Genomic DNA, 22,827 nt, shown 5'->3' on the forward strand with positions numbered 1-22,827 from the left:
TATCGTTAGTGTTATAGTTCCCTTAAATTTACCATACTATAATGGTAATACTAAGCTACCTACCCTAAAGGCTCATATTGGCAGTCACTCTATCTATACTTTTGTTGATCTTTAATTATTTGATACTTCTTCCAGATCAATTTACGTTGGAGATGGATCGTCATCGGCACCATTGTGGTTCACTTCGCCATCTGGTTGGTCTTCGCCGTCTTTTGGTACATCACTGCCATGGCCCACTACGACTTCGAGCCCGACCCGCCCAAGAGGACCTGCGTCACCGGAGGAAAGGACTTTGTTACTATATTCTTGGCATCCGTTGAGGCTCAGGTGAGATTTGAGTATGAGTATTTCACTTGACAACAGATACGAACCATCTATTAATCTCATTTAAAAATGAGAACAGAAACCCTCTCTTATTTGAAAGTGTTATTTCATCCTTCATTTGTTTCCCCCTAATACTTTATTTATAATATTTCGTGGATTTATAATACGTTCATCATATTTTTCCCAAAATTAATTCTTCACTTTCGGATTTAGTTAGGTACAAATAATTAAATTTTATTTGTGTGAGCTTTTGTTCTACTGCCATAAAAAATCTTTACAACTTCTCCATACGTTGATAATGGCAATTTGAACAATGCTGCAATGTGGTCATTAGTTCAAACGGCAATGATAATCACTTAGCCAGACATAAACCATTGCCCTTAATTCTCGCGACGTTTACAACAGACAAACGGATATACAATCAGATTGCCAGTTATTGTGTTAGCCGGATTTACTTGGATCGCCCACTGACGCCACTCATTTATATTGCATTATAAGGTCCCCAGTACTGAGTATTCTATAGGATATAAGGTATAGGAGAAACGCGATGTGCTTTAGATAAAATACTTTTTAACCCTAGAAAGATAGTCTGCGTAAAATTGACGCATGCATTCTTGAAATATTGCTCTCTCTTTCTAAATAGCGCGAATCCGTCGCTGTGCGTTTAGGACATCTCAGTCGCCGCTTGGAGCTCCCGTGAGGCGTGCTTGTCAATGCGGTAAGTGTCACTGATTTTGAACTATAACGACCGCGTGAGTCAAAATGACGCATGATTATCTTTTACGTGACTTTTAAGATTTAACTCATACGATAATTATATTGTTATTTCATGTTCTACTTACGTGATAACTTATTATATATATATTTTCTTGTTATAGATATCGTGACTAATATATAATAAATGGGTAGTTCTTTAGACGATGAGCATATCCTCTCTGCTCTTCTGCAAAGCGATGACGAGCTTGTTGGTGAGGATTCTGACAGTGAAATATCAGATCACGTAAGTGAAGATGACGTCCAGAGCGATACAGAAGAAGCGTTTATAGATGAGGTACATGAAGTGCAGCCAACGTCAAGCGGTAGTGAAATATTAGACGAACAAAATGTTATTGAACAACCAGGTTCTTCATTGGCTTCTAACAAAATCTTGACCTTGCCACAGAGGACTATTAGAGGTAAGAATAAACATTGTTGGTCAACTTCAAAGTCCACGAGGCGTAGCCGAGTCTCTGCACTGAACATTGTCAGATCTCAAAGAGGTCCGACGCGTATGTGCCGCAATATATATGACCCACTTTTATGCTTCAAACTATTTTTTACTGATGAGATAATTTCGGAAATTGTAAAATGGACAAATGCTGAGATATCATTGAAACGTCGGGAATCTATGACAGGTGCTACATTTCGTGACACGAATGAAGATGAAATCTATGCTTTCTTTGGTATTCTGGTAATGACAGCAGTGAGAAAAGATAACCACATGTCCACAGATGACCTCTTTGATCGATCTTTGTCAATGGTGTACGTCTCTGTAATGAGTCGTGATCGTTTTGATTTTTTGATACGATGTCTTAGAATGGATGACAAAAGTATACGGCCCACACTTCGAGAAAACGATGTATTTACTCCTGTTAGAAAAATATGGGATCTCTTTATCCATCAGTGCATACAAAATTACACTCCAGGGGCTCATTTGACCATAGATGAACAGTTACTTGGTTTTAGAGGACGGTGTCCGTTTAGGATGTATATCCCAAACAAGCCAAGTAAGTATGGAATAAAAATCCTCATGATGTGTGACAGTGGTACAAAGTATATGATAAATGGAATGCCTTATTTGGGAAGAGGAACACAGACCAACGGAGTACCACTCGGTGAATACTACGTGAAGGAGTTATCAAAGCCTGTGCACGGTAGTTGTCGTAATATTACGTGTGACAATTGGTTCACCTCAATCCCTTTGGCAAAAAACTTACTACAAGAACCGTATAAGTTAACCATTGTGGGAACCGTGCGATCAAACAAACGCGAGATACCGGAAGTACTGAAAAACAGTCGCTCCAGGCCAGTGGGAACATCGATGTTTTGTTTTGACGGACCCCTTACTCTCGTCTCATATAAACCGAAGCCAGCTAAGATGGTATACTTATTATCATCTTGTGATGAGGATGCTTCTATCAACGAAAGTACCGGTAAACCGCAAATGGTTATGTATTATAATCAAACTAAAGGCGGAGTGGACACGCTAGACCAAATGTGTTCTGTGATGACCTGCAGTAGGAAGACGAATAGGTGGCCTATGGCATTATTGTACGGAATGATAAACATTGCCTGCATAAATTCTTTTATTATATACAGCCATAATGTCAGTAGCAAGGGAGAAAAGGTTCAAAGTCGCAAAAAATTTATGAGAAACCTTTACATGAGCCTGACGTCATCGTTTATGCGTAAGCGTTTAGAAGCTCCTACTTTGAAGAGATATTTGCGCGATAATATCTCTAATATTTTGCCAAATGAAGTGCCTGGTACATCAGATGACAGTACTGAAGAGCCAGTAACGAAAAAACGTACTTACTGTACTTACTGCCCCTCTAAAATAAGGCGAAAGGCAAATGCATCGTGCAAAAAATGCAAAAAGTTATTTGTCGAGAGCATAATATTGATATGTGCCAAAGTTGTTTCTGACTGACTAATAAGTATAATTTGTTTCTATTATGTATAAGTTAAGCTAATTACTTATTTTATAATACAACATGACTGTTTTTAAAGTACAAAATAAGTTTATTTTTGTAAAAGAGAGAATGTTTAAAAGTTTTGTTACTTTATAGAAGAAATTTTGAGTTTTTGTTTTTTTTTAATAAATAAATAAACATAAATAAATAGTTTGTTGAATTTATTATTAGTATGTAAGTGTAAATATAATAAAACTTAATATCTATTCAAATTAATAAATAAACCTCGATATACAGACCGATAAAACACATGCGTCAATTTTACGCATGATTATCTTTAACGTACGTCACAATATGATTATCTTTCTAGGGTTAAATAAAACAAATATAATTTTAGAAAAACTGCTCCTTGACATTTTTGGAGTTGAAATCAGAAATCATGTAAAATGAGGGTGACTTATTTAAATGAAATTAACAACAGTGATAAAATCACTGCAGCTACAACTATAACAGCTATGGTCTACTCTGGGTCCAAAGAGTGTGACAAATACTGGGCATCATAAGAAAAAAGTCACACCCTATCTCATTCTAATAGCACTACTGAGAGATTCTCCAAGCCCTCATTTAAAACCCTATCTGAAATCTACGAAGACACTAAACCATCCATAAAATCGCTCTCATCTTCAATTTGCACCATTATACGTGGGCGCTAACTACGGCACGCAATCACACTTGAAATAGATTCATCATTAGTAACTACGGGACCCGAAATAGAAGCGAGAGGATGCTTGTGGTCATCCTCATTGTCTCAAGGTGTGTGGACTCTGATCACGACTGTCAGCCATAAGTCTTGCAATTGTAGACGCATCAAAGAATATTCTTACAAATAGCAGCAACTCATTTTATAATATTCTTAGACTTGTTTTTTTCGAATCGAAATATTAATTAATAGTTTTTGTTTCTCTGTCTTGACTTATTCCAGCTATATTGAATTCGGCTTCTATTCTTACCTTATTAAGATAAACATCACATATAGAATGTCTTAGTGCCTGTCTAAAATCCTACGTAGGGATCTAGAGAAGAATGCAATGACATCTCCAAAAAACATTCCAGGGAGCTATTGTTATGAATGCGACTTCAATCTGGAGTTTTCTTAAGATCGTTCACCTTAAACAGCAGAAATAACCCAGGATAATGTCACCAGTTAAAAAGTCCGTCTCAACGATCCACACGAGTGCATACAATACGGAGTTGACAAAGCCATCAACAATTTAGTTATCAACGCTGTTTGCGACTAATCCTGTAAAGCAGGAAGCCGGGGCCAGCTCTCAATAGTCCTTGATTGCCACAATTTAGCCTTTGGCGGAAAAAGATTGGGCTTAATGAGTCATGACTGAGAATTGCGTTCCAGACGTTGAACTGGAAGAATCTTTAACCGGTTACTGAAATATTTTTAACGGATGGCGGACTAAGCTTGGTTACATCGTGACATGATGATTTTCATGCTGTGCCTGTCATGGGATCCCCTCTAAAAGGTGCTAACGGACAGACAAAAGCATTATGTTTTTAGTCCTTCTCCAAGCCCTATGATGTAAACTAATCTTTATCTTCGACTTCCTTTTTTAATGTATGGCACACGATGTCCTCCCATTTTGTGCAAAATGTTATGATGAAAATGTTATGTGATAAATAAATCTAACGAAAGACTAAAACATCTTTTATAAGGTTCTTCCTATAGTGAATCAAAGATCGGAATTCGTTATATCGCTTCGTGACAATATCTTAATCATTTAATATGATTCCTTTTCAGACTACAATCGGTTTCGGAGATCGAGCTATAGACGAGGAGTGTCCAGAATCAATATTCCTTTTCATTATGCAAGTAAGTCAATAATATTAACCTAAAACTAAACTTTAATAATTCATAGTCCGGTGAAGAAGGCAGTGACTGCAATTGATAAATTCCAACAGTTAAATGCAGTCTCAAAAGTTTTATTTTTGGCCGCCAATATAACGAGTATCTTGCTTATACGTTTGGGCAAAAAACAAATTTTCGTATAGTTTTTGATTGATCGCGAATTCTACAAAAAACATATTTAATACAACATTATTTGTTTATTTAACAAATAAACGATAGGAAAACACCTGGTTACGATGGGATACGGGCCAAAGATATTAAGTATGCAGCGACTAACCTAATCCCAGTAATTACACATTTAATTAATCGCTGCTTGCAAACTGGTACGTATCCAGACCTTTTAAAGATAGGGGTGATACGGCCAATTCACAAAAAGGGACCACGGGACGACGTTAATAACTATCGTCCCATTACTATATTGTCTTGTATCGATAAAATCTTAGAACGTTACATTGGTAAGGAGATAAATACTTTCTTACGAACACATGGAATAATCAACAATAAACAATATGGATTTCAGAAAAATAAAAGCACTACACAGTTACTACGAGCGTTTACTGAAGAAGTCAATCAACATTTAAATGATAAAAAACATGTCTTAACGGTTTTTATAGACTTTAGTAAAGCTTTTGATATGCTCCGTTATAATACATTATTTGACAAATTATCACAAAATGGAATACAAGGTCCACTATTAGAACTCTTAAAAAACTATCACAATAACAGATATAACACAGTCAAAATAGAAAATGAGTACAGTACAAAACTTCTATCTACTCAAGGAACAGCCCAAGGCTCCATCATAGGCCCGACAGAATACCTGCTATATGTTAATGACATGAGTAATGCCATAAATTCAGGCTCCATATACCAATTTGCAGACGACACGTGTATTCTGGTCGCTAGTAAAAATATCCTAGACGCTGAGGCTTCACTTCAACGCAGTTTCGACCAAATGTGTAAATGGGCTCATGACGTAGGTCTAGTAATAAACGCGACAAAAACAAAAATTGTACACATACACTCATCACACAATAAGTGCTCCACTATACCTACAGTTATAGCCCATGAACATACTTGTTTACATAGTTCGCCTAAAGCTTGCAGGTGCCGGCCATTGCAAGTAGTTGATAAACATATGTATATCGGTTTAATTGTTGACAATCGATTCTGCTGGGGTCCACACAAAGATTACGTATGTAATAAATTGAGATCCATCTTAGCTAAACTCAGTATACTGAAATATAAACTACCTTACAAAACGCTTAGAATGTTATATATGGCCCTAGCAGATTCGGTTATTAACTACGGATTAAGCAGCTACGGAAGAACTTATCACACATACCTTTCAGATATTTATAAGCTACAATTAAGGATATTAAAAGTTATTACACCGAAACATATTGTCAACAAATTTAAAAACAATGACAACGATCTATTTAAACATTGTAATGTTATGAATGTGTTCAATAAAGTTAAATTCTTTACTCTTACGGAAGTGAATAGACCTGAGCTGTTAATCGAAAAAAAAAGACCGGAAACATTGAGAACAATACCACTCCAAAACAAATACATACTACCAAAATTTAACAATGTTTATGGAATGAGGGTGGCAGAATATTTAATACCTTTCCTTTTAAATAAATTTCCTGAAGAATTGCAAATACTGTATATGACCGGTTCGAAAAGCTATAAGTACAAATGTAAGCGTTTCCTGACACAGCATTAACCACTTATAATAACAATTATTGGAGTGTGTACAAAGCGACTCGCCACAACACAGATAAACCCTGAGAGGTTTGCGTTGTGTGGCTACATATTATGTAAAGAAACATGTAAGTGTATTAGAAAAAAAAATAAAAAAAAAAATAATAATTTAAAGTATTATGTAACGTCATCATAATGTAAAACTCTTGCTCAGTGCTCTGCCACCAGTTGAAATAACAAACATGTTTTATCTTAAAAATTGTTTAAATACTACATAAGTAAGAGTGTTAGTTCACTAATACCTGTCGACATTCCGAACTTATACAATTATTTGTATGTATGCATACACATATAATATTACGTAACATACATCTGAAGTAATATCAGCGTCAAAATACAAGTACATTTTCAATTATATTATTTTGTAAGCAAGATCAGCTCAAAATAGTGAAATGGTAAAAAATAATATCAACCCAAATTCAATGAACTGATTTCGTAGGTACCTATTGTTGGGTAACAATAATTTACTTTACCATTCGTATAGTCAAAATCACAATATCTCTGAAAAAAGCTGTTATTTTGTGAATCGGTCTGTGTTCTTTAACTTGTGTTACTGACTGTACATGACATTAACATACTATTTATTTACTACACTAAAGGCTGAACCATTGTTCGCTGAAATAAAGGAAAACGTGCTATTATGTAACGGTGTTATAGATTGTAAATCACTGTAATGTGTAAACAAATAAACGATGCTACTAGAGACATCTAGTTTACTTATATAGAAACTTGTGAAAGTACTGCGTCTGATTGTCGCTAGATGGAGTTAGTTATTTCGTTCTGGTTGTAATTTTCTTTATCTAACGAGTTTAATTATTATTGTAGCAAAAATATCATTTCAGTTAATCCTGGGCACCGGTCTATCAGGGGTATTGACGTGTGTCGTGTATGCTAAACTGACGCGCCCAGAAAAACTCTCAAGAGATGGCGTTGGCTTCAGCAAAAAGGCTGTGGTAAGGACGATTTTCTTCTTGTTCTTTATGCACTTTAAACTGTTAAGGTTCTTTATGTGTATTCTGAGAAATTTATGAAATAATTATTTAGTAATCAAAACACCATTAACAAGGTTTCACACATCAAGTCATCCACTGGAACCGTGGCTCGTTTTAGATTTTCTAATAGATAACTGGCAGTCTGCAACGGCAAGTCTAAAATTCTGTTTTGGTAGAAACTTTAAATGTTATAAAAGATCACTCATATCGTTTTCAATGTAGGTTGTTACTTTAAGACAAGTTATTATATCTTTTCAGATCAGTATGCGTGACGGGCGGCTGTGCCTCATGATCCGGGCCTGGGACCTCAACTATGACCATATCATCAGCTCCGAGTTCACCGCACACTTCGTTAACACATATAGGTGATCATACAGCACATACTTAGAAACATTTACTAAGGCTGCTATACTAAAACGTCGTCAAATATACCAAGTTGTATTAAAAACTTTACCCTGCAGTGTCAATTGAAATGTTCCATATACATTGCTGCTTCAGATCGAAAGAAGGCGAAGTGATCCGGTACTACGCGCGCAGCCTGTCGCTCCAGCAGCGACAGTTCCTGCTGTGGCCGGTGACGCTGGTGCACGTCATAGATGAGAACAGCCCGCTCTATGGATACACTCCAGACCTGATTGCTTATAACAGGTGAGGATAATAAAGTGCTCTCACTGTAAGTCTATGCCGCTCTGTGTAGTATTGATAGGATTAAAATTATTAGCAGTGAAGTACTAGTAATATTAAATTTTAGGTTAATATTGTATTGATACCTCTCGACTCTTTCGATGACATTTCAAGTATTCTATAGGACCTACCAATAGGCGTTTTTATTTGGAACCTACGGGTTAAATTATTTACGCATCTCGTCAATTTTATTTCCAGTTGTTGACAATAATAATGTGTTAAGAATTATTTAAACTTTTTATTTAGTCACGTGCGACGCGTGCGTAAACCGTTTTTAAATATGTAAATATGAATCCGGCTGCACGGGTAGCCGAGTGGTTGAGGTCACCACGCCAAACCCACTGTGCGCGTCGTGTCGCGGGTTCGGTCCCCGCGTAGGACCAGCATTTGGGTGATCCACTAATGCTTGTTCTGAGTCTGGGTGTCATTGTGCATGTGATTTGTATGTTTGTGAAACCCCCCGCGATACAAGGATTAAATTCCTTAGTGTGGGAGTCGTTTTTATTAAAAAAACAAAAAAAATCCGCGTCGTAAAAAATGTTATCATAAGAATTACTTTAATACCTTTCTTCAAGTCACCTCTATTGACCATTCCAGTGCTAGTCTTTAGAGTTTGCATATTATCTTTCAGTTACGAGATCACAGTTAGCCTGAAGGGTGCATCAGCGTCAATGGGCACGTTCACTCAGAGCCAGACGTCGTACCTGCCGAAGGAGATCGCCTGGGGGTACCGCTTCCCCGCCGTCGTCAAGTGAGTTGAGACACGGTGATGCAGGGTTGTGTTGATTACTAAGTATTTATGCAGAAGGGACAGTATCATTGATTGGATATTTCACCATTAAAAAAAATACGATTCCTAAGAGGAGCTCGCGGCTAAGCTATATACGCGTTTGGTCCGTAGATGGGTGACCATCTTTGTCATAACGAGTTTTTCCGTGTTTCGGAAGGCACGTTAAATTGTGAGTCACGGCTGCTTTTCATAGAAATTTTGACAGTCCTTACAAGTAGACAGAAGCTTAAAAGTCTGACAACCAGTCTAACGAAGGGGTATCGTGTTGCCCAGGTAACTGAGGTGAGGTGGTCAGATAGGCAGGCGCTCCTTGTAAAACACTGGTACTTAGCTGAATCCGGTTAAACTGGAAGCCGACCCCAACATAGTTTTGAAAAGGCTAGACCGATAATGAAAAACAGACGAATCCTAATGGGTGGAGCAGCTACCCAAACTAGAAATTTCGTAAACAGTATACGTAAAGGGTTTGCAGGTATGACGTGCACAAGCAGAAGTACGTGATCGACCACAAGAAGCTGGACCTGCTGGAGCCAGTGGACACGCCGTACTGCAGTGCCATGGAGCTGGACAGAACGTGAGTTGTACTAACTTCTTTGCTTTTAGGAATCTGCAGTAAATACCCTTTCCAAAATTCTGGACTAATCGTCGGAAGGCCTCAGTCGGTTTTTAGATGATTGCAACGCATTGCCATACACCGCCACACAACGCGGATGACGTTGCAAGGCGGTTCAGGTTTTAGTCAGTAAGAGTCTGATACTAGCCGAGCCTCCAAGGAGAGAGGGTATCCATGAGGATACCCCGGTTATACCAAAAAACAAAAGCCTGTCTAACCCCTTAAGCCAAGATATGCCCTGACAGCATATTTGTATTATAACATAACAAGCAGAAGTTACTTATGAGTGGTCCACGGAAAGTCAAATTCTATTGCTGATCATCCTTAGGCATTGGCCATTTTTTACTACTATACTTGATAACTACTGCGAGCTCTCAAATAATTCTTGCTGAGCAAGCGAACTGCTGAATGTAACTTTATTATTAAATCTCCTGTTTCAGCGTTAAATGGAGTTTCTCGCCGGTTACTCTCCATAAGAATTTTTGCATCTATCACTTTGGAACCGAGCAACTAGAGTCAATATTGTAATGTTTTAAAATTGCTTTTAATTAAAACGGCCTATTTGAAATAAAAACTTTTGATTTTGGTTTCAGCACGACGCCGGTGAAATCAGACTCAACTGTACCGGGCACACCGCGCACCCCGGGGGGACACTTCAGCGAGACCGTGTCCTCCTTCCATCTCGAGAGGTCCTCATCCTTCAGGAAAAAATCCAATAAGGCATAATAATACTGTCGGCATAACTTTTTATAAATATATTGTGGTATGGCACCAGGTAGACCTGAAGGTTGTATGTTGAAACCGAAAGACTGGTGGTGGACAAAACTTGGGTCATATTGGTAAGAATATTAAACAATTGACCAAATAAATGTAATGTATGTAAACTCGTCGTGTCTTCAATAACTTTATACTGTCAGTACCAAGTTAATTTTTCCAGATCGTTTCAACTTTTTAGAGATAGGATAAGAGAAGTACAGAGTCTTGACTGTCATTTAGTCAGTATTAAGACCACGCCAAGGACTCGCGCGATGTAGTTCAATCCCCACGTAGGACAAGCATTTGTGTGATGCACGAATCCTACGAGTAGCTCTGAGTTTGGATGTCTTTGTGCATGTGACACACAAGGATTTAATTGAAATTTGATTGCAGGAATTGTTTTTTTTTATTTTAACGCAAATAAAATCTTAGATTGTATATTTTCTGTTTCAATCAAGGTGTTTGTATTGTTTGCAAAGAAACCGAGATAAGTCTTGTATATCTGTGTTATTCTAGTATTGTAGAACATTAAAGAGATTACTAGGTTTAATTAGTTTATTTCAAAGGTACTCTTTAGGAATTAAAAGAATTATAGGAAGTATTAATTAGAGATAATTGTTATCAATCCCATTATTATTCGAAACAATTGGACTAAATATATGTATATTGTAAATATTTTTTGTTGTTTCATTCACAGATTTTTATTACATATACCTATATTGTAAAAACCATAATAAAATTAATCTTCAGTATTAGACACGCAGCAAGAGCAGGGGCAAAAACTCATGGCTATCATTATAAAGTTAAATGAAATAATGCATTTTGCAAGCATATATTTTTTACTTTTCTATTATGATTACCGATTTAAGTATTTATGAACAAGGACAGACTACACAGATAGCCGAGTGGTACTGATCTCAATATCAAACCCCCTAGGTATGCTTGACCCCTAATGAGTTCGAGCCCCGAATCACTTCAATGAATGTGGCTTCAATGTTTAAAAAAAAAACAAGAGGAATCCCCAAGAGACAAAATACAAAAAAAAAACTTTTTAAAGTAAAACTTTCAATCTAAGATAACGTTAAAACTGGTGTAGGTGGCAGTCTTGAGTCTGTCATTGCTAGTAGTAAAAAATAGCACAATAATAACAAATCATAAAAGGGCTAAAAGAACTAATTCAAGTCAACGCACTACGAAGTAGGCCACATCAGATCAAAACATCAAGAACAAATATATTTGTTTCTTATCTTCGGATAAAGGTGTGCTCGTTATCTTGAGATAGCACCAGTACTGAACCATCTTCTAGTGAAACAAGTGGACAAACGTAAAATAAAACAATATATTAGTGATATAGAACTAAAAAGTGATTTAAATGAAGCTTTGTTAGGTCAAGGTGAGGTAGAAGAAGTTTTAAAAGTAAAAAGAAAGGTGTAGATGAAGATAATACTAGTGATAATTAATACGCAATTAGAGAATTGATTCTGCGTGCTTTATAGAAAAGGAAAGTGTGTTGATATTATTAAAAGTTACGACAGCAAAATTATTTATGACCTAATGCTTGCTGCAACCAGGCAGGTGATCAGAAATCCTAAAGCCTGACAAACTTAGATTGTTGTGATCAAATATAATAAAACGTAATGTGATTAAAGCAACATGACATTCGGAAAAGCCAACATGGTCGCTCCCACCTATTTCAAATAGATCCTTGTTAACATCAGCTTGTACTTGACCTACTGTATCAGCAAAGATTGCTTACTCCCGACCTTGGGAATCAAACAAGTTACTTAGGTGAGATAAAATAAAAATCTTCTAAAGCAAAGATTTTTGTCTTACAAAAATGAATTACGAACCAGAAGTACCTCGCCGAGGCAGTAGAAACCGAGCTCTCGAACGCTCACTCAGCTATTCCGAAGCCATTGGCAACTGCTCAGGAAGATCCTCAATAGAAATCCCAACAATAGGAAACAATGAGGTTTACCTCAACGAAGAACTGAAGAAGCAATACAGGATATCACAAACGTATGTTGAAGGAAAAGAAATCGCTTTCCCAAATGTAGTGACTAACGTGGATACGAACAACTTTCTAAGAGTTCCAATCGATGAAAGCTCTCAAGAATCTTCTCACTATTCCAGTGAGGATGAACATACGGATAATGGTTTGATCATGACTATTGATGTCGAAGATACAACCAAGAGTTCTGATGTAACTAAAAATATTTCTGATGATACGACAGTGCCTATAGCTAGCTCCAGTATTGAAACGAATACTAATGATATTTATGATACTATCGAGACATTTGGTGGTACTGATAGTCTCTATGAGAGGAAGGAGGCTACGTTTGGATATTCCACTCCTTATAGTCGGAGAAAGAGGGCGACTCATCGGTAAGTAATATTTCTCAATGACAATTTTATAAGTCAAAGTCATTGGCACCAAATTCAGAGGGCCTATCAGCATCTCTTTAACGTTGTGCGCTGTCACGGTTCCACAAGTTTCGGTAAATCACGTATTTTTTATATTTTAGTCATTTTAAAAGTAACCTCTGAATCATATCAGCAATAGGCAAGTTAGTCCGAACCATGAATTTGGATAAGATAATACAAAGATAAAGAAAAATATATCGGAAAAATGCAAATAGTTTACACATGTGTTACTTCAACTAAATTAACTGTCGGTGTTAGTTTCTCATTATCTAACATATAAAAATTAGGTGTTACGTTGTTTGTCCGCAATAGACTTCTAAACCACAATTGCGATTTCAATCAAATTTTCAAACTTGAAAGATAGGATAGCTTATACCTCAATTTACAGTCACAGTATTCCTGCATTTTTTTATTTTTTACATATCCTCGGAATGCCTCCTACAGGAAGTAAAGTAAAATTATTGTCTTTTTATTATTCCCAATAACGACGCATTTACTAAGGAATTTAATCCTTGTGCCGTGGGGGCTTTACAAAAATACAAGTCACGTAAACAATGATAAGCAGGCTTAAAACCAAGTGTCTGTAGACCACAAAAATGCTTGTCCTACACGAGAATCAAACCCACACGACGCCCTCAGCAGGTTTGGCGTATATGATATCTTAACATTGAAAACGTCTACCCAATGCCTCGGAAAATATAGATTTAATAAAACAAATAATAATATGTATATCAGACGTCGTTTACATTTCTATTTTATTTAGGAAATAATTAATTTAATTTTCTTGTTTATGCTAACACGAATAACCAATTACGTTAACACAAAATGAGAGAAAAATACAGTATAGGATTAGATATTGAAAACAGTGAACAGTTTATGAACAGTGATAACTATTCCGTTACAGGCGGCGACATGGACGACCCAATCGTTCCAGAAGAGTGGTTCTCAAGAACGGAGAAGAAAACGTACCAGTCAGAAGCAACATATCTGCTAAGAGTATCAAGTATATGCGAGATATTATCACTACCATTGTAAGTGTAGCTTCTAAATGGAGAAATAATAGATATATAGATTTAGAGAAAAAAGAGCAAGAAACTATAATTCATAAATACTTTTCTGAGAACCGCATCCAAATTGTTTTAGTCAAACGCGAGATAATCGTGGACAAACATACATACAAACAAAGGAACTAAGAACCTCCATTTTTTTAAGTCGCTTAAAACTATAATCTAGACAGCCTTATTTATGGATACTTAACTATTATAATTCACACAAAAACTATCAGATTATACCGACATATTTATTCATGGCCATTTAAAAAGCCAGTTTTAAGACGTAATGAAATATTAGGAAATGTAAAAAAAACTGTACCATTCAACTCATATGTCATTGATATTTATCGAATCTAGGTTTGCCTGTGGACTTTGAGATTGAGTGGACGTAAGGGACTTAACAATTGAAAACAGTAATTATTGCAATAACTTACTGTCCGGTTGTAAAAACCGTTGTTAAAGAATTAACTCGGTATATAGAACTTAACTTTCTTCACACGTTGAGGTACTATAAACCTACTTGAGGGCACGGATTCGTTTCATTTGACGAGCTCGATCAAGTAAAAGTCAGTGAAAGCTTTGAGGTGTGAGACGAATGCATTAGGGCCGAATAATTGACGGTGATTCATTGTTTGGCTTCAAACAATCGATACGGACGCGACAATACTTATCTACACGTCTTTATTGGCAACCGGGACTTCGAGACACCATGTTACTTGATAAGTCGTTTCTGAGTTTTGTTATTTTTTTTAGATTTTCAATTTTGGAGGTCTATATTTTGTATATGTATACTTATTGAGTACATATAAGATAGGACAATGCCAGAATTTTACGTAACGTTACCCGCGACACCCTAAAAATGGACAAAGATTTGTTACACATTAAGTGAATGAGGAATTACGCGGTAGTTAATACACCTTTGGTAGAACTTTACAAGAACATCTTTTAAAAGTTTCGTTAATATACCGCACTTAAAACTGTCAAACTATTTTTAAGTTAAAAAACATAAATTTATTTAGCGACAGCTATTTTTATATGCAATATGAATACTAATCGATAGAAAATAAGAAGTGACAGGAGAAACCTTGCTCTCGCACCCGGAATCTGAATATCATCACCGTAATAAGCTCATATTCATCCCCAATTGCACAACATCGAGATCTATCTTCGGCTGTTCGAATCCAGCTCCTGCCAGCCATCTTGCGCAGATCACATTCGTCAATATCCTTCGAAAGTAATTCATAAACATGATCCTCATCCTCATTCCTCAGATCAACAGCAAATGGCGTTTCATTCTCCTCATGATGGTGGCCGCCCACTTCATCTTCTGGTTCGTGTTCGCCGCCATCTGGTACGCCGTGGCCTCCTCCTACGCAGAGGACATCGGAGATGGGAAGGAGCACTGCGTCACAGGAACCACCTCTTTTGCCGGACTGCTTATGATGTCTGTGGAAACTCAGGTAAATAACAGGTTTCGTGAATATTTCTATGATATGATGTGTGTACGTGTCAGCGTTAAGCTGGCTGCGCAAACACAGCTATGAGTATATACCGTCCAAATTACATGCTCTTTCATTTACTGTACCTACGTCATTTAGTAATGTCACAAGTAAGGAAAGATGTTCTTGGTTTCAGTAATTTATTTACTTCCATGTCATATGCTCACTTTTTTTTGAGAAGCTCGTGGCTAAGCTATAACTGCATAAGTGAATCTATCACAGGTTTTGACGCGGTTAGTCCGTAGATGGGTGACCATCTTTGTCATAACGAGTTCCTACGTGTTTCGGAAGGCACGTTAAATTGTGGGTCCCGGCTGATATTCCTACATCTTTGACAGTCGTTACAGGTAGTCAGAAGCCTAAAAAAGTCTGACAACCAGTCTAACCAACGGGTATTGTGTTGCCCAGGTAACTGGGTTGAGGAGGTCAGATAGGCAGTCGCGCCTTGTAAAACACTGGTACTTAGCTGAAACCGGTTAGACTGGTAGCCGACCCCAACATAGTTGGGAAAAAGGATAGGCCAATGATGATATGCTCACTTTATTTTTATAAGTATTCCATGGATGTTATAAGTTGAGAGAAATAGTGTATCTAATAGACAATTTTTTTTTGAACAGATGACTATTGGGTACGGCACACGATTCCCCAACGAAGAATGTCCGGAAGCTATCATCATCATGGTTGCAGAAGTAAGTAACGGTTATCACAATTGTCCCAAAAGAACAATTTCAACAATGTTTACTCACGCGTATTTATCGGTATCGCTCGAATAGTTTTGCATCCAAACAGCGAATCATGCGGCGACAGGTTCACGAGGCAATCTTTCGCGTCATAGTCTGGGTCCGAAACTAGTCAGCCAATCCCGATTAATACTCGTAATATGCGTCCCTAAACCGTTAATCCGGCTCACCAATGGCTTTACACTTATTAGTCTTAGAATAATTGAGGAGGTACAAAAGTGTGATCATATTTCAAAACATTACAGATAGTAGCGGGCACGGCCCTGTCGGGCGGTCTCTCCAGTTTGTTGTTCACGAAGCTCATCAGACCGAACCGGCACGTATCGTCCGTAGGGTTCAGCAGGAAGGCGGCGGTATGTTACTTGAATATACTTACAGCAAAAGATATTAAAAAAGGTTTAAATTAAAGCTTTTCCGATTCATCCGATAGTACCCACTTATATTTGGTATTCAATGACATTTGAGACACTACACCTGTAAAACAAGGTTGAAATGACACATTTACGAAAGTTACCTCATACGAGTCACTTTACAAGTAATGCACACCGCAATCACTTTCATAGGTCAGACAGACAGACGCAACATACTTCAAACTAACACTATAAATACAAATATAATATAGCGATGGTTTATGAGTACCCATTCTCTCTCGGTTGTTTTAATAACGTGTATGCCTGTATGGAGGTTGTAGTTACCTTAATGAATACCACATAATTTATCATATTCCGAAAGCAGCCAAACTTTTGCGAAGGCTAACTAAATAGATTTACAGTCGTTATGATGATGATGATGAGATCCAAGCTGACTTCTATTACAGCCCCTACTTTAGTCCAGAGGTTGGTGATGCTCCATGTTTTGATAAAATTCATTTATTTTTCACAGATATGCCGTCGAGACGGTGAGCTGTGCCTCCAGTTCAGGGTTTGGGACCTGGCTCACGTGCACATCATTGGAAGCTCCATCACTGCTTACATCCTCAAACCTATCCGGTAAGTCTAGTTTTCATTTGATTCGACAGGTTTTTCTTAATATTTATTTAAGTTAATTTTTATATGACAAGCTTTGGCATGCATTTCCACCTCATCAAAAACTTGCCCAAGCATGTATTTTTTTCTTAGAATTTCACCTGCACTGATAGCCGAGTGGTGGAGGTCAGCACGCCAAACCCACTAAGCACGACGTATCACAGGTTCGATTCCCGCGTAGGACAAGCTCAACAAAATCTGACGGATTCAAAATATGAATTCCAGTACCCTGGAAGGCGAGCTAGTCCAGAACTACATCCAGCAGTTGAAACTGAAGGAGGCGCGCGCCTTCCTGCTGTGGCCCATCACCATAGTGCACGTCATCGACGCCGAGAGCCCGCTCTACGACTTCTCCGCTCAGGATATGATGGACTACAGGTACACAGGACCACTGTTTCTAACTAGCTGATTATTTTTAGTTCCACGTTTAAATAACATTTTAGCTGGTTATTCAAATCTTAACTATTATCTCAAATGTGAGCCTCATGTAGTTTTGTTTTACGTTTAAATCAATACTGTCTAAGATGTGCCACGCGACTTTATGCTACTTTGTCCAATTTCATGTTATGTACTTATTTGTGTCTAAAATGAAAATTACAAGTATCTATCGTATTCTAGTACAGATATATAAAGGGCAAATTATAAGCCACTTTCTTTGCGCCTTCCAGGTTTGAGATCGTGGTCTGTTTGACGGGAGCCTCGAAGAGTATGGGTACCACTACGCAGAGCAGGACCTCGTACTTGTCTAAGGAGATCATCTGGGGATATAGGTTCAAGAACGTTGTGCAGTAAGTAGCGACAATGTATCTTAAACGGTATCTAAGGGAGGTATCCATTTTACTTTAAGACATTTAAAAAAAGCCAATAGAATAATGCATTAATTTTAATTTAAGATTAACCCTAAGTCATCACTATTTTCACTAAGAATTTATATAACTTACATACCCAACAAAAATCTGCCTCTAATTCATTAATTAATTACTCTTGTAATTCTATGGTGTACAATAAAGAATATTGTTATCTAAACCAATCTACAAACCTTCTTATAAAACCTCCAATTTCTCCTACAGTTATGACAAAAGGGAAGAATCTTACAAGATCGATGAAGAAAACTTGAACAGCGTAGAGCAAGTCGAGACCCCTCTCTGCAGCGCACGAGACATGAAGGAGTTCGAAGAGGACCTAAAAACTTCCACCAATCTCCTCTCGACTCCCAACATCTCCGTTTCTCCCACCGATCTCTCTTTACAAGAAGATTCTTCTACCCTTTCGAAAGTAGGAGATTCTCTTCCTTCTTCCCCTTCCTTCAATAGGAATGCTACACAAAGGAGTTTCGGGTGGAATTTCAAAAGGTTCCGACCGGAGAAGTATGTTCAGCAAATGGAGAAGAGAGACTTCTAGAAGAATTGTAAAGAAGATTTAGGTTTAAGGACATTTATTGGGTTTCTAGTCTAGAAAAAGCATTTTTATTATACAAAAATATCATTTACGTAGGGAAGAAATTTGGTGCCTTTAAAGGTTTGAATTTACAGGAAAAGCCTTGTTAAGAACATTAATTTAAGATGTACAAATACTTTTAGAATGGTAAATTATGTACAATTAAGGACATTGCATTATTTATAAATCTATATTAGTTGTTAGTGATTAGATTGCTCAAAACTTTGTTACCATTAGATTGACAGTCTGTATCTTAAAATGTATATACGTCTGTTTATGATAATATATATTTTTATTCAAGTGTACTCTTTTAATGTATGACATTCTTATGAATATGGGTCTATAACAAACACTTAAAGAAATGCGGTATTTTTTATGGTAAAAGTTATACTTTAAAAGGAGGTTGAAAGCTACCAAGACCTCAAAATGACCGATACAAAACTAAAACTTGAATCTTCATAATTTATTTATTATTTTGATTTTTCCTTAATTAATTAAAGTATAATATCGAAATAAATCTTGTTTACCGTTTTAAATTTATTTATTTATCCTGCTATGAGTTGCAACATGTCCAAACAGTTATACAGTGCGAGTCTTAATAATATTTATGTGTAAGAACATCTGTCGTATCAGGGGTCGTTGACCCCGGCGCCTGCGCCGTTTTTTTCCGAACTTTGTTTTTTTAAGTCAAATTATTTATGCGTTAATTTGAAGAAATTAGGTCTATTAATACCATATGGAGTCTTTGGAAAGCTCGTGGGAGATCCACTTAATGTTTACCTAATTATTGTTTATGGGGTAAACAAAAAACATTAACCTCTTTTTGAAGGAGTCGGGCGAAAAGGAAGGACGTGACTAGGTAACGATTCAAACCGATCTTAGTAACCATGTGAAGTAACAGGTAAAATCGGAAACTCATCTTTTATGACTGAATTTATATTTTTAAAACAGTGAGATAAAAAGGCATTTAGAATTCTGTACTACAAAAAAAAGTGACCGCTCAGTGAATGGTAAGCTTATGTGATGAAAACTCCATCATGAAGACCCCTGGAAGCCTGACATTGTGTAAAGGAAACGGCGCATTAATCAGTGCATCGCTGTCTTAGGGTCTTAGGAGGTATCTTAATGGGTGGGGTAGACCCTCTGCATTCAAATAGAAATTGACAACTTTGAGATGAGCAAGCTGTGATCAAGACCCGTTCTCTATTGTTTATATTTCGTATTGAATGGTTCCCAACAGTAGGTCAATAACAGGTCAAATCAAACAAAAAAGTTTACATTTCAGAACAAGGAAAAAAATAAAATAATGTCGATGATTGGCGTCGATCGACATAAATACGTTTGAATACTTTATGCAAACATCAACACTCCAAACAAATAAATATCAGCTGATAATGTAAATATTTGTTCGATATAGAATTGAACTTGTGACCTTTTACGCTAAAGGCCAACGACTTTGATATTGCAAAGAAAAGAGCTGATGATTTTCTTTTGTTTCCTAATTATAAAGTGGATGAAGCAACAAGCAATTAAAGGAGGAGCAATGATGGGCATGTGTATCAGGCTAACTTATTGCCTATGCATATCAGAATTATCAGAAAATTACATATTAAAACAGTTGCTGGAATTTAGACCTGCAACTATGTGCGTAATAATTCAATCTTTGAAACCCTAGTTCACATAAATACTTAGACCTTTGTTTAGTCCTAGCTACCGCATTAGGTTAAGTAACCTGTAATGGTAGATTAGTGTGATAATTAAATAAATAAATAATCATTAAAATGATCTTTAAGGAAACTTTTTAGGTATATTATTACGTGTGCAAAGAATCGCAGGTTCGATCCCCGCCAAGGACTTGAAAAAGAATTATATGAACCACGAACGCTTGCACTGAGTCTAGGTGTCTTTATGTAAATTATTTGGATGTCTGTAGAAGAAACAAAGATTGAATAATTCTAAAATAAAAATAAAAGTTTGTAGCCATAAAATATTCGTAAATCATTTACATATTTGAGATCATTTTAGTTTGAAGTACTAAATTGATAAATGTCTGTAATACTCTATTACTGAATAGAAGTATCATCATAATAGATAAAGCAATTACAACTGTTACAGCTACAGACACTACTCGCACTTGATAACATAGTGTAGTTGAATGCAGTAGGACAACAATATTTTATAACGGAGGTTGTAAACGCACCTAATATTTGATAGCACATAATTAAAAAGTAAGAAAGATTTTAAAGCACTTAAGATTATGAAGACAAGTGTATGATAGTCTGGGCTAAAAACATCACTTGCACTTAGCAAGTAAGACGCGAACCCAGATTTTTCATCAAATACTATATTGCTTCGTCAAAATTTTTTCGACTCATAATCTCAAAATAACTATCGATTTCGTAGGTTTCGTTATTTTTTACACTTTGAACCACACACACACCTTAGGTCAGATCTTCTAAAGGTCAGTTGTCCTACAAGGCAACGATAATAGCAGCGTACCATATAAGTCGAGCAGTCACGACCTATCTCACTTGATTTGTTTCCGGATACCAATTACACGAGCTCTTCCTAATGCCATACATAACTTGTTCCGTATTTCCTATTCCGTCATAAAAATAGCCGTAGATAGTTAATTTGGTAAGTTACTTAATTGTGTTTTGTTGTATCTTATCATTACTTAGTTCACAAATAAACTAAAAAAACCATTGAGTACGCTAAATTAATAGTAAATTAATGTCTTTAGTTTTTAGACTTTTAAGATTTTTAGACGTAACAAAAAACATATGAGAAAGAAATGAAAGTCAAGAAAAAAAAAATGCTAGAAAATAATTAAGAAATAAACAATTGACCTTCTGTATTTATTCACTCTGTGACATACGACTCAATTATTTGCAATAAAACTTGTTACAGAATCAACCAACTTATATTTACTATCAAAACAATCCTTATACCTTTACCTTAAAGTCCAATTTCTCATAACTAACTACACAAATATATTGTACCAAACTTATCAGACATTTCGTTGAAACAATCCAGTTTTACTTGACCCCTGAAATAACGGAATGGAAGGAAATGTGATAAAAGTATCGTTTGTATGCGAAATCGCAGGTATCAATTTATATAGGTCGTTGTGTAATACCGACAACATTATCAATTTAATTAGGAGCATTTTATGCTTCCACAATGAATATTGATAAGAGATAAGGGCTTTTATTGTACGTAGTTTAGGAGTCAGTTACTGCCAATTACTGCTGAGTTCATCAGGTTTCAAAGACTCTCGCACACGAAGAAACGCAATTCTATGATATCCGATGATTTTAATATTCTAGAGAACATAATTAAATTAAATTAAAATTAAAATACGTTTATTTTCAGGTATACACCCATATTTACACAAAATGACAGACACATACTCATACAGATAAATAAAACATTAAAAACAGAACAAAAACAACTTTTATAACTATTTAACATTATTTAGTAAACATTTATTTAATGTTTTTACTCAGGTAAACAGTCTTATACACGACTTCTACCAAGGTGTTACTTGTAGTACTCACTCTATTAAAGAATGAGTTTTTAAGCCTCGTCATTACGGTAAAGAAAAATATATCGTTGATATTTACAAAGAGCATTATAAAGACCTTTCATCACGTTCCTTCTTCTTACAAGGGATAAAATATTAGGAAGTAGCTAAATAAGAAGGAATGGCTAAATAAAAATGACCTCAATTTGAAAAAGGATTCAATCCTGATTCTTTCATTGTGGTAGGTCAAGAAATACTAGCCAAAAACCAGCCAATTATTACAACATCACTTAACTGTTAGCAAAAATTGTTAATTAATCAATTTCTATTTGTTTAGTTGTTACAACAAATGTTTACATATTATTGTTTACTTTCAAAACATGGAATTCAACAAATTTCTTATTAAATAACTGTTTGCACGTGATTCACGCCTGAACCGTTGTCAGCAAGTATGTAACTACGTATTAATCACGTTTGAACGTAACATCGCTTTGTAGGAATCAATTGATTCTTGTTTTAGGAATATATTTACTGTTTTCTTTTTACATTTTATCACTCACTAAGGGTTCAAAGTTTATCAGTTATTCTTCGCCTACTAGGTGGAGCAA

At 36.2% G+C, this 22,827-nt stretch overlaps 2 protein-coding genes across 3 annotated transcripts; both read left to right on the top strand.

The window, feature by feature from the left end:
- The first annotated feature begins 6 nt into the window (after nucleotides 1-6).
- Nucleotides 7-11,191, top strand: LOC113499245 (inward rectifier potassium channel 4-like). 2 transcript variants are annotated; one of them, XM_026879642.1, is made up of 8 exons: nucleotides 7-327; nucleotides 4,807-4,878; nucleotides 7,524-7,634; nucleotides 7,932-8,038; nucleotides 8,172-8,321; nucleotides 8,989-9,108; nucleotides 9,611-9,721; nucleotides 10,354-11,191. In XM_026879642.1, exons 1-8 carry the CDS (start codon nucleotides 229-231, stop codon nucleotides 10,484-10,486), a joined length of 903 nt encoding a protein of 300 aa, XP_026735443.1. In that variant the 5' UTR covers nucleotides 7-228; the 3' UTR covers nucleotides 10,487-11,191. The 2 variants fall into 2 exon arrangements, with proteins under 2 accessions (XP_026735443.1, XP_026735444.1); XM_026879643.1 differs by having other exon boundaries at nucleotides 9,620-9,721.
- A 624-nt stretch (nucleotides 11,192-11,815) lies between these two features.
- On the top strand, nucleotides 11,816-18,994 carry LOC113499244 (G protein-activated inward rectifier potassium channel 3-like). Its single transcript, XM_026879641.1, has 9 exons — nucleotides 11,816-12,901; nucleotides 13,845-13,971; nucleotides 15,264-15,452; nucleotides 16,109-16,180; nucleotides 16,477-16,584; nucleotides 17,114-17,220; nucleotides 17,482-17,634; nucleotides 17,925-18,044; nucleotides 18,327-18,994. The coding sequence occupies exons 1-9, from the start codon at nucleotides 12,354-12,356 to the stop codon at nucleotides 18,655-18,657; spliced, it is 1,755 nt and encodes a 584-aa protein (XP_026735442.1). The 5' UTR covers nucleotides 11,816-12,353; the 3' UTR covers nucleotides 18,658-18,994.
- The last annotated feature ends 3,833 nt before the right edge of the window (nucleotides 18,995-22,827 follow it).

Source organism: Trichoplusia ni, chromosome 12 (genome assembly GCF_003590095.1).
Source record: "Trichoplusia ni isolate ovarian cell line Hi5 chromosome 12, tn1, whole genome shotgun sequence".
NCBI lineage: Eukaryota > Metazoa > Arthropoda > Insecta > Lepidoptera > Noctuidae > Trichoplusia > Trichoplusia ni.